At 39.5% G+C, this 12654-nt stretch overlaps 1 protein-coding gene across 1 annotated transcript in view; it reads left to right on the top strand.

Annotated features, from left to right (window-relative positions):
• The window catches only part of ntrk3b (neurotrophic tyrosine kinase, receptor, type 3b), a 215393-nt gene extending 203019 nt beyond the window's left edge, over positions 1-12374 (top strand). Inside the window, exons 16-17 of the mRNA XM_039795075.1 lie at positions 5487-5645; positions 9642-12374. Coding sequence (XP_039651009.1) covers positions 5487-5645; positions 9642-9827 — 345 coding nt within the window. The 3' untranslated portion in view covers positions 9828-12374. The remainder of the gene's footprint in view (positions 1-5486; positions 5646-9641) is intronic.
• Positions 12375-12654: the final 280 nt, after the last annotated feature.

Below are 12654 nucleotides of genomic sequence, written 5' to 3'. Positions count from 1 at the left end.
TTTGTGACTCTGCCAGGAAGCCTCCACTTACCTGTACTGCTTTGCTTTGAAGAAAAATGCTCCCCAGGTATCTTCTGTTTCAAGGATCAAACAGCCATTCCTCTGCTGCATTATTTAACAAGCACAAGCTCCTCAAAACTGTGTGCAGCTTGGTTCTAATGAGTACACAGGCCATATGTATTACTGCTGCATGAAGGGATGAAAAAACTCTTTTTGCCTCTCTCCTTGGGCCTTTTTTTCCCCTTAGCCTAGCATTCCTGCCTCCTGACATGATCACTCTCTTATTGAGTAATAAATCTAAGAAATGAAGAAGGCGCTACTGTTGACTTTAGAGGAAGTCTGCCTTTAGAGAGCGCAAGAAATACAGTTCTTTTGAGAAAGTTCAACATTTTGGTAAATATGCTTAGTCGCTCTCTTGGCCAGACTTAGATGATGCGTGTAAAGTAAATATAAAGCTACTGCCAGCAGCTGGTTACCTTAGCTTAGCATTTAGCAGAAGCAGGGGAAAACAGCAAGCCTGGCTCTGTTCAAAGGTAACACAATCTGCTTACCAGCACCCCCAAAGCTCACTAATGAAGACGTTACATGTTGTAATCCATACAAAAACCAAAGTGTAACATTTTGAGCATTTTCATTTTAGAACACTGATGTTAGCATTTTGCGCCAGCATTGCTGTGCCTAAATGTAGCCTCACAGAGCTGCCAGCATGTCTGTAGACTCTTAGTCTTGTTATTCATTTATCACCAAATTGAACCCATGTGGAAGGCACTCCTATGCATTCTCTTCTAATTTACCGGCATCACAGGGCTGTAATACTAATCGTTTCATATTCAGAGTGCAGTTACAAAGTCAGCAACACTAAGGAGCTCATCTACACATTGAATTGCACAAGTCGGTCTGGAGAGCTAAATCCAAAAAATGTGATTGTGAAATTGCATGAAAGCAATTGTGTGTGTGTGTGTGTGTGTGTGTGTGTGTGTGTGTGTGTGTGTGTGTGTGTGTGTGTGTGTGTGTGTGTGTGTGTGTGTGTGTGTGTGTGTGTGTGTGTGTGTGTGTTTTGAAAATCTTCAGAAACTTTCACCACCCACTGTCATGCAGCGGACGGAGTAGATACCACTTTATCTCCACTTGGCAGCAGCGCAGCAGGTAGAAACCTAATGGACATCATAGCCTCTAAAATGGAACTTGTGTTCGTTGCTGTTTGAGCTGGGAGAGCAGAGATAGCAACGTGGTTAGAGCAGGGAGAGAGAGTGTGTCTAGATGGTTATCGGGGCCCTTTAAGATGTCTGGGGCCTCCCAGGGCTCTCTGCAGGCCACAGAGCGCCCATCGAAGAGCCCAAGTGGGCCAGTAATCTATCCCCCTGCCATGCTGCTGTGCTCTCCACGCCGTTAATCCAATCACTCCCCTGCTACGGTGGGACAGGCAGAGCACTAATCCAGTTTACACAGCAACAAAAAAAGCCCCAGACTCATTCCTCACTCGCCGCAGAGCATTGCCAGCTTCTCGATGTGACATTGAGTGAGAAAGATGAGGATAATTACTGGGGCAATTATTTTATTTTTATTATGTGTTCAGCCTTTTTTTTTCCTTTTCCCCCATGTTCCAAGCTAATTGCCATGGCCTTGTGACAAAAACCCAAGGTGATAGCTTGCAATCATTTGGGAAGCAGAGAGTCAGCCAGTTTGAATGCCCTCGCCACAGCAGCAGCGGTTGAATCATTAGTATGCATCTGATGAGCTTTAGCCTTGCGTGCAATGGGCTGGGTGGACCTCAGATAAGTCATTTAGACTAACAGGAACTTAATTAATTTTGTTTAATCTTTCTAAAGCTCCACAGGGGGACAGATTGGTATACAGCCCCTCGCCAACTCCTTCACCTCACTTTCAGCCCACCCAGCTAGGCTCGGCTCAGAGCTTTTACACAACGGGGGCGACTGGTCTCGGCATAGATATTGGCTTAATGTTGTGTACAATGCTAAAACATGTCATGTCTAATGAGACCAGGTGGAGTATATGTCAGTGTTCATTTGGCCATTAGTTTGTAGTCTGGGAGAGGGAGCTGACAGGGTAGGAGTTTGAAAAATTAGGAGGTAAAGGATGTTTCTGTCTTTGAGATTCGGCCAACACCTCAAATGCCCTTGGGCAGAAATGTGACTGGAGGATCCGGGGAAAACAACACAAAAGTGTTCTCTCCACAGATTACAACCTTGAGATATACTGAGATGCAGTTGAGCAGGGCACTCAACCCCTGGTGGGATTAGTAGAAGACTGTGGTTGGACTGGGCGGCTCTGAGGCGTAAATGTGTGTAAATGTATTAATGCGAAGCAGGATGGAGCTGAAAAATAAGCGTTTGCTCAGCAAACCCTCTCTGGACTTTAAGATAAATGTGAGAAAATAAAAAGTTTTTTGAAACACAGTGTGCTAAGGAGTCAATCGATTTAATATGACAAAATTCCACTGTCTATTCAATATCCAAAGTCCACTTATTTTGATAAACGTTTTAAGACTATTTTTGAAGTCACAGCTTTAGTTCCACTTTCATCTAATCACTTGTTCAAAGAGAATAAAGAGTTAAAGACTGACTACAGCATTAAATGATAGTTTTACAGTGAGGGAGGAATGGAAGTGAAATGATGCACTCTGTTTTGCTGAAACACTTCTAAGAGAAAAGTTGGACATTCTGGAGGTTAATGGAGTGTGCTTTTGATTCACAGTCAGCATATAGGTGTTGTAGAAAACTGTCTCTAATGGTCTTGTTGACCTCCAGGCTATGTGTACACATATCGATTTGTGTTAAATGTAAGCAAGGCATGCAGCCTTGTGATATGACTGTGCAGTAAACGCTCTACACTACACACAGTTATTGACTTCTACAAGACACTCATAACAAGGGGTAACACTGAGGAGGTCCAGGGGGTCATTATGGCACACGATACCTAGAACCCTAGTGTAGATCCAATATTGAGAGGATAAAGAACCTTGAAGTTGAAGATGTCTTGGGCTCTCTGAGTTAAACACCAGTTATTCAAAGCTCTTTGTTTAAAGAGTACACTTTACTTTAGGTGTCAATGGTGGACTCTTAGGTCTCTTAGGAGCTGGTGGCATCAGCTGCTCTTAAAGTGACGCTACAGTCACTTTCAAACAGAAACTCCACAACAGCATCGCAATGAAGGTCTGCTATGCCGGCTTTGTTTTTTTTTTCACACAGAATCAAGCATCGGCGGCATAGTAATAATCTACAAATAACTGGTGCGGCCCAATCCAGGACTCCGGAGAAGGTTATAGATGAAGGACGAGTAAAGGCAAACAAACAGAGGCCTCGCACTCAGCAACTAAATTTGATGAAGTGTACAAACAAACTAGAGGACGTTCCGTATGAATGCCCAGGAAGTAACAGCCTTTTGGCAGAATGACAAATCTCATGTTTCTTTAAAAAACATCCAGAAGATTCATCTGCCGTGTCAAGCTGACACGCAGAGATTGTGTTGGACTTTCAAAGGAAATGTGCAATGAGCGCGCTACGGAACTAGGAGGTAATTAGTAAGACTTGAGATGATTTTTTCTTCTCTTCTCGATACTTAAAATGCAACACAATGCTCACAGCTGAAGGCACACAGATGTTGGAGCTGGTAAATGGAGTTGGGAGAAGAGCTTATTATGATTAAATGAATGTGATTGTGTTGTAACCCAGAGGAGCCGTGTGAGGGCGAATGCAGCTACAGTAAGAGGTTGTCCTAATGATGATTTCAGAGCTGATGGTATTTTAAAGTAGTGCCCTTAAGCACAGAAAAGAGCTGGGAAGGATAGATGGCGCATGGATGGTTGGTTGGATAGATGGATCCGTGAATGAATGGATGGATGGGTGGTTTGCGATGATGGATGTCTGACCTGATACGCTGCAGGAGTACTTTCACTGACTAAGAGATTTCTTTTCTTTTTTTAAACTCAAAGGGGCTTAAATATCCATCTTTTTGTTATCTCAAAAATATCAAGATAACAACAGCAAAAGCCAAAAACTAAAGCAGATAACAACTAAATGGCAGCAAAAATCACCAAGGAAGGAAGTGATTAGGACAACAAAATCCATTTAATAGTTATTGTAGGTATTGCAATGTATTCCGAGTGTTATTATAAAACAACACATTGACACTTGGAATTAAATTGATTGAATGTTTAAATGTATTTACATGATCAGGTAGGAGTGTGTATTAAGTTTGACAGTATATTGCAATATATACTCTATTGGCTCTTTATTGAGTGTTTACTCAAACCTATCAATTTATTTGTATTTTTTTGTCTTTGTAGTATTCCATTTGTACTCCAGATTTCATTATTTACATTACATTTTTGTTGTACTTCATCTTTTTTAGATACCACATATTCTATTTTTTGTAGGACTTTGTTTTACTAAATGTGTCCTAAGTCAGCAGCCAACCATCATATTTATTGTACAGTATATGGAAATTAATTTTGAGCTTAACTTTGACCAAAAAAGGAAGAAAAACAACTTAACCCAAGACGACCTTTTGTACTATTAAACACTTCTCTTAGGATGGAAAGTAATCACAGCAGCAGTTCGGCATTCTGCAGCAAGCGTCATATCAAATCACAGCAGCATGTTAATAACATTATCTGCCAATAGTGACTCCTGAGCTCCACAATCATCACTGTAATTAATACTGTCCGAGGGTTTTGAGCTGAAACTTGCAATACTTTGCTGCTCATTCCCACATCAGTCTTGTCCAGCTCATTAAAACACTGTAATGACATGAATGAGAAATAGATTTTAAAACAATGCCTGCTAATGGAAGCTGAGAGCAAGGATGATTAATGGAGGATTGTTTAATCGATTAATATCCAGCCTCAGAGGATTTACAGCATGGGAGACTTCATTTCATGTGTTGCTGGTTTGAATACATTAGAGAGTTTACAGCAGATGTACCATCTCAGCTGGCACTTGGCTACATGCAAGCCTTCATATGAATGCAGGAGGTTTACATGTTGGAATGTAGAGTTTAATCACATTTACATTAGCAGCCACATGAACTTCTTTACTATGAGGATCCATTTGAGTATGCATTCAGCGGTTTTCTTAACCACTTGGCTGAAACCAAATTATTTGAAACACTGACTGAGACTCTGATCCTCTGCTTTGTGCTAGGACTTCTACAGAGAAGGGATTGCAGATTGCTCTTTTCCATCAAGAACAAAAGGGGAGGTTTAATACCATAACCTAAAGAATTTCGCATCCTACGATTCGATACATGCAGAGCAGGTGGCCAATAAGTCGGCATTTTCCTGTATTGTGTCAGTGTCAACATCCAACTGCACAGCAGACATTCATGAGATGTTAAGCCCGTCGTATCAGTTACATGCAAGTACAGTTAATCCCCAGACGCCTGACTGAATTTTCTACTCTGTTTTTTTAGCTACAACATTTCATTTGCAATAAATATCTCCTCTGTTTTTTGTCCCTTCTCCTCAGGTTGGAGGACATACCATGCTACCTATTCGCTGGATGCCCCCAGAGAGCATCATGTACAGGAAATTCTCCACGGAAAGCGATGTCTGGAGCTTTGGAGTCATTTTGTGGGAGATCTTTACCTATGGGAAGCAGCCTTGGTTTCAGCTGGGCAACAACGAGGTACAACGCGCCTGAAGCATTTAGATAAACCTTATTTATTAACAAAGAACGTACTGCAAGCCTTCATGCACACATTGAAAATTACAGCTCCAGGTTATCCAACGGAAAAATGTTAAAGGCTTTTTATTTTTTTTGTTCAAGTAAATGTGTTTATTTCAAATCACAAAGAAACAGTAAATGAATTGATTTGTTTTTAAAGTAGGAAACAAATAGCTTGGCATTCCTTCACAGAGCATCGAGAGCTGAAGGGAAAGCAGATTTAAATGAACACTGCCACTCTGGATCTTAATCTACTGCCTCTTTTTGAGACTCGCGCTGGCCCAACGAGGTGATAAATTGATGCCACCAGACAAGATGCCGCATTACATAACACTTATGATTGGTTTGTTTTTTCATTGGAAGCTCTGCTTTGAATCAATAAAATTAAATTAGGATTACTCCTGTAAAGCGTGCATATTGAGAAAATGAAATTGACCTAAAAGAATAACCTGGCATGCATTGCACTTAAAAGTATTTCAATTGAAACATCAATATGTTCTGGGGCTTGACACAAATAGGTATAACCACATTTCTGTACATCTTGAGCTGAAAGATTTTTGAGACATGAAACACTCAGCTGATTAAACTACATTGCCGAAACCTTATGACAATGTAATGAGATGAGCACCGTATTATGTCATAGCCATACAAGTGAAAATCCACAGTCAGCTGTTTTAGCTATTGCAATTTTGTCTTCAGGTAATGTTAGACTGGAATATTGTATCTTATTTTTCAGTTATTCAGATTTGCACAACAAGTTACGCAATTATACATTACAGCAACAATTAGAAATGGGTATCAGTGACAATGATAAATGATCAGCTGTGTACTGTGGGAACTTGTTTCAAACAGGTCTCATTTTCCACAACGCTCTATAGGCTCCACCGCTTTCCAATACTGTTATCCAGGGAAGAAAAAGATATTACAAACTGCCATGCTGGCAAACATTTTTTCAAACCCACAGAACTTTATTTAAAATTCTAAAGGAGATTGCGTAGTTTTCAAATATGTCAGGCTTAATGTGTATACAATGATGCACAAGACATTTGATGGAATAGTGCAGCCATAAAACAAATAAAAACATAGGTTTGTATATATCACTCAGTATAAACACAAAGCTTCTATGAAGAGCTGGAACAAGCTGATACAGAATATATAAAATTCTTCCAGGTTGTGAGTGAAGATGATAATGTAACAACTCTGAAGCTACTTCAGATGAAATACAAGGGGACATGACATGTTAACATTTTGCTAAGATACCTGAGCTACCAGAGGTCAAGGATGAACTATTCTCTAACTTCAGCAGTGACCCTCCTGCCTGGTTCTCTATGCAGCAGCTGATCCTCCTCCAGCAGCTGAGACTCCCGCTGCTTATCTGTCCATCTGAGTAGCTTGTTAAGTTGTGGGACTGGAATCGTGCTGCATTTATCACGAGCTCTATGACCACTGGTGGGATCATAGAGCTATGGTGACAAAACACACTCTTTGTTTTCACGGTCCTCCTTTTCTATTACAAAAAGTTGCGTTATTTGCTTTCCATTATTAAGCACCAGTAAACTTCTGTTTTCTAAACCATTTCCATGTCCAATGCCAAAAAATGATTTTATGAAGTGGTCATACATAGTCCTTATCACGAGATCAGACGAGAATTGCGGGAGCAAAAATCACACAAAAATCCATCGTGTCAGGCTTTAAGTAGTCTCGCATTGCCAGACCTATCTCCACAGCGCTGTGGAGTAATGTCTGGCTACAGCACAAATACATTCTAGGATAGCATTTCTTTAAACCAATCACAGTCCTCTTGGGCAGCACTACGCTCCGGATGCAGTGATGGTGGCTCTGCTAAATAGTCTCAGGAAGGAACTTGTTTTGGAGGAAATTTTGCACCCTGCAAAAGAAAACACCAAATACAATATTAAATGATGTTAACTGTTCACACAATACAGTAACGTGAGCTATTTAAATCAGCATATATATATATATATAGATACATGGTTAAACGTAATTTTCCGTGTGTATGTTGTCAACAGCAATCCCACCAATCTGTTCCGAAATGTCCAGTTAGTAAATGACGTGAACATTTTCTTTGTAAATCTTTACAATTATTCCCCGAAAGAACCAAGCAGGCCTGCCTTGTTGCACCATCCAAAATGTCTTCAATACTCAAAGTTTGTTGTTGTTTGTTGATCCTTTTTTTAACTGTCCATCATGAGAGCAACAATGTATTAGGAGTGTAATGCTAAATCAGTGGATCAGTGGAAATTCCTCTTCAACCAACATATAACCATCACCATGTTGTTAGGGAGTGAATTCATCAACACGTTTCCATAGGTTACAACAACATAACAGTTGTAAATTAGCAGGATTCTCTGTCATTCATTTCCCTCCCAGGATCATTTTCTTCAACATCTGTTTGGCAGGATGCTGTTGCCATGACCACTGCAGCCTTTACTACTGGTTGTTTGTAATGTTTGAGATCTGGGAATTTATCATATGGCTTTGCAGGAATTGATGCTATATCCCCGCAGTCTAAGTCTCAAGGCAGTCTGTCTGCCAGGCCTCTCATCCTTTGGTAAAAACGACATGAGAAACAGAATGTAACAGTAGAGAGAAAGCAGTGCTTTTTTCCCTCTTAACATTTGTTTTTATTTAAAAATTGAATAAGAGGATAAACCCCTTGAGATGCACCATCTCGTTTTCAAGGGGTTCCTCAGGCACCGAACATGGATGTTAAGAGACGTTTAAACATAAATACATAAATAATAATATGAATATAAATAATGATAATGAATTGAACAATCCAACAAAACAGAACAATGAACACAGTAACATCAATAAGGACATACACATAAGGGCTGTCTCTACACCTTAAAACCACATCTGCTAAATCTGCTACAAGAGTCATCTACGTCAAAATACTGAGTCCTCACAGACTTAAAATCAAGCTACATACAATCATAAACAAGAAGGTTTAGTGTAAACAAGCATAGAGGTCTTTAAGTGAAGAAACAAGTAATTTAATCTGAGTGAGTCAGGCTAATTATTGCAATCTGATGGTTCTTTTAACTTTAAAGCACGCCTCCCAATCTCTTTAAAGAAAGGTAGAGTTGAGTGTCTAAGAACAACAGAATAGGGTTTTCCCAGTTGGTTGTTGTAATATTTTGTATTTTTTCAGGTTTTTATTGTTGTTGACACTCTTGAGTAAAATCCAGTGAAATCATATTCATTTAAACACAGATTAGGTGTGTTGTGCATTCTTTCCTGAAAATTAGGCTTCAGATAGCAGTAGATTATCAAATACTTTGCTCTGACACCGTGTTGTTGTGAGAGCATGAAATTGCATGACACCATAATATGTCTTACGGGGAGAGTTTCCATTCTTCCTCTTCACCTGTATTGGTAATTATTCTACGCCTTTATAACTGAAAATCTTTGTAAAAAGAATAATATGTTGGAGCTGGTTTCATTAACTAAGAAAATACATTGTATGAGGTGACAATGCTTTAAGAAATAAATACAAAATGCTGTGCAGTTCTTCAGTGCAGCCACAGTGATTACACACAAATAGACCCCATCCATTCTTTTGGCCTAGAATTGACACACAAAATGAAGTCAAATTGTCACAACAGCAATGAGTCATCTGGCTAATTAGAGCACAAGTCCAACAAAGAAATAATCAATCCCTCCTTCAGCAACATCTTGAACATCCACCCCCACGGATATTCAGTATTATTGTTATTTTGTGCTGCGGCACAGAAAAAAACAATCTTGTTTCCCATTTATTATTGGACAATTTTAAGAATGAATGCACACAGTTTATATTTTCATCTCAGTTTCATTAGTTCTAACCTCAAAGGACAGTCTGCTCAGTGTCACCGGTTTCTCATTATGACCAAACCAAAGCAATCAGTCAGTGAAAATCATCTGTCTCACTCCACTGCCCTGTCTCCTCTGCAGGTTATTGAGTGCATAACCCAGGGTCGGGTTCTGGAGAGGCCACGGATCTGTCCTAAGGAGGTATATGACATCATGTTGGGCTGCTGGCAGAGGGAACCGCAGCAGCGACTGAACATTAAGGACATTCAGAAGGTCTTGTTCGCCATGGGGAAAGCCACGCCGGTCTACCTGGACATCCTGGGCTAGCAGTGGCCCGGGGTGGCCTGTTCTTCACCAGACAGACAGAACGACAGAGACTTACAGACAGACCAACCCACACCAATCCAGGAATAACCAAACCAACCTACTCCACTGTCGAAAAACACCTACAATGTTTGGGAAGGACTTAAGTGCCTGCAACACTTTTGGATATAGTGGATAAAACGTATTCAAAAAACACGCACTTTTACATTTTGTTTACTTGCGTATAAGATGTACAGGTTTGAAGAAGACTCTTTTTTTTTTCTCGAAAAACTGCAAAAATACACAGAAATGGATACAAAGTAAAGTGGACTGGCAAAAGGAAAATGGCCACAGTTATATTATGGAGAGAATACATCAGAGTTAAAATCTATCCTGGGTTTGGTTTTATGAATATATATAGAAATATTACATATATTTTATATTTATTTCTTTTTGTCAGGGTGTTAAAGGGTCTGCCATGTGTGTTGCTAAGGGCTCGGCCCTGTCCGAAGACGTCACCGACAAACTATTGGCAGGGACTTGACGATGGTAGCCTTACTTGCACTCTGACTGGCTGGCACGGAGCTTTTAATGGGAACTCTGATGAAAAAAAGGAGCGTGCTGTAGAGGAACTACCCAATCAAATCTATTTTAATTTAAAAAATAATGTACATATTGTAAAATTCTATGTGTCAAAATTATGTTAACTTATTTTTTCGGTGTTATTTTGGTTCCTTTTCTGACTGTGATCTGGGTGGCTAAAGTATAAAGCTATGGTATTTGTTTTCATCCTAATCTAGAGGAGATTTATCTTGGGAATTACCTGTGTCAGTGATGGTAGGTTGTCTTATGTGGTGAAGGCGAATGGCAATGAATACAGTTTGAAAAGTCAGCTGACACCGAATCACAGAGACTCTGGAGAATGGGGGGACGACTCGCAGCCATCAACGACACTTTTCCAAAGAGGTGATGAAGCCTCATATTCACTTTCCAGTTCATTTGCTTTTTATGGCAAGAATAACGCGTTGATAAGGAATATCTTACACCACACCTCTCAAACACATACGCACGCTTTGAAAAATTGCTCTGTCATTGTTAGGCGTTTTGGTGTGAAACTGCTTTTCCACTCTAAAGAAAACATTTTTGTAACTGGAAGTATGAATCATTTGTCCTGCAGGTGAGCTGCCTCACATTTAAAAAATAAAATCTGTAACTTAAAAGAAATAGTTAGACATTTTGGGAAATACACTTATTCGCTTTCCTGCTGAGAGTTATGAAGAAGATTGCTGCTACTCTCGTATCTGTCAGATCAATATGAAGCTATAGTCAGTAGGCGTTTAACTTAGCCTAGCATTAAAGACTGGACACATAGGCTGCTGGACGTAGCTTAGTATATACTGTACAGACACAAGAGTGGTATTGATCTCGTCATCTAACTCAAATTTTTAGGTTAATACCATAAGGATCCTGTCACTTCACAAGCCGAAAAGGAGCACGATGGCTTTTCCCCCTCACATTCCATTCAGAACAACACACAAAAAAGCATTTTGTTTTTACTGTTCTGATTTCTTTTCCATCAACTGTACATGACTCACAGTCACTTTTTTCTTCCTCACACTCGTGGCCTTTGCATGTTTAGCAATGATGAGGTTTTGCACCCGTCTATTGCTTTGTTAAAAACCCCTTCTGCTACGACCAGAGAGGAGCCACTGAAGCAGGTACATCAGAAATAATAATCACTGAAGCAGATTAGCTAACTGTGTGGTATTGCGCGTTCCATATTTTTGATAATTAGTATTTAATGAACTGGAAAACATGAGTTTTGTTCCAAAATGTGGCAATTAACATGACCCCTAAAATGCATAACAGCAAAAAAAATGAAAAAAAATGAAAACCAAATGAAATTACTTTTAAAGACTCGTTCCTAATTAAGTGCTCGAAATGAGTTCATTTTTACTGAGTGAATTCTGTAGATTTCTTAGACACTGAATGATAAACCTCAGGCAACAATTTTATTTTATGTTGTATCTGGATATATAGCGTTTTGGAGTGGAATTCTTCACATCTCTTCCTTATTATCCTGACATGACTTCTCACAATATCACAGTGTTGTCTCTGTTCCCCTTGGGACTATGTAAATCATTAATGAGCATTCAGTTATTTCAAGTATTTTATATGAAAGGCAGGATCAAATCCAACGAGTTACCCAAAGCATTGAGTTTTTGTGTATTCTCTTGTGGTAAAGATAAACGCTTAAAGACATTATGACACAGACCTTGAGCATTTGCAGGGTATTGTAATCCTTTCATGGTGAGTTGAATATTGTTTAAAAAGTAATTTTTTTCTTTTCTTGGATGAACTAACTGAACACTTTTTGAAGCAAAGTTGGCATATTACCATGTACACATGTTACAGAATATAAAAATGTGGTATAACAACTGCAGTATATAAAATACTGGTATTCCATGATAGATCTTTGTATTAATGTGACTCTCTTAAGAAAATGTCTTCAAACAATCAGACGATCTCCTTTTCCATTTTGTCCTGTCTTATAAAGATGTGTAAATTTGACAAAATCTTGTCTTCATCTAAATCTCTCACAAAGCTGAACATCATGTGTTCAGTGTGTGTCTGCTGCTCTTCTATCCACTTCTGAAGTGATAGCAACATGTATTGAAGGGGCGGCTGTGGTTCAATACAGGGTTTGCAGTTCGATCCTTGGCTCCTTCTGTCCACATGTCAAAGTGTCCGTAAAGATGGACAGACCACCTCCTTGCATGGCAGCTCTGTGGCCCAATTAATTTTATTGTGGTTGGTCAATTCTGAACACATTTTTTCCAAAATCAGAAAA

This window comes from Perca fluviatilis, chromosome 3 (assembly GCF_010015445.1).
Source record: "Perca fluviatilis chromosome 3, GENO_Pfluv_1.0, whole genome shotgun sequence".
NCBI lineage: Eukaryota > Metazoa > Chordata > Actinopteri > Perciformes > Percidae > Perca > Perca fluviatilis.
The sequence above is the reverse complement of the archived record's forward strand: the minus strand, read 5'-3'. Positions and strand labels throughout refer to the sequence as shown.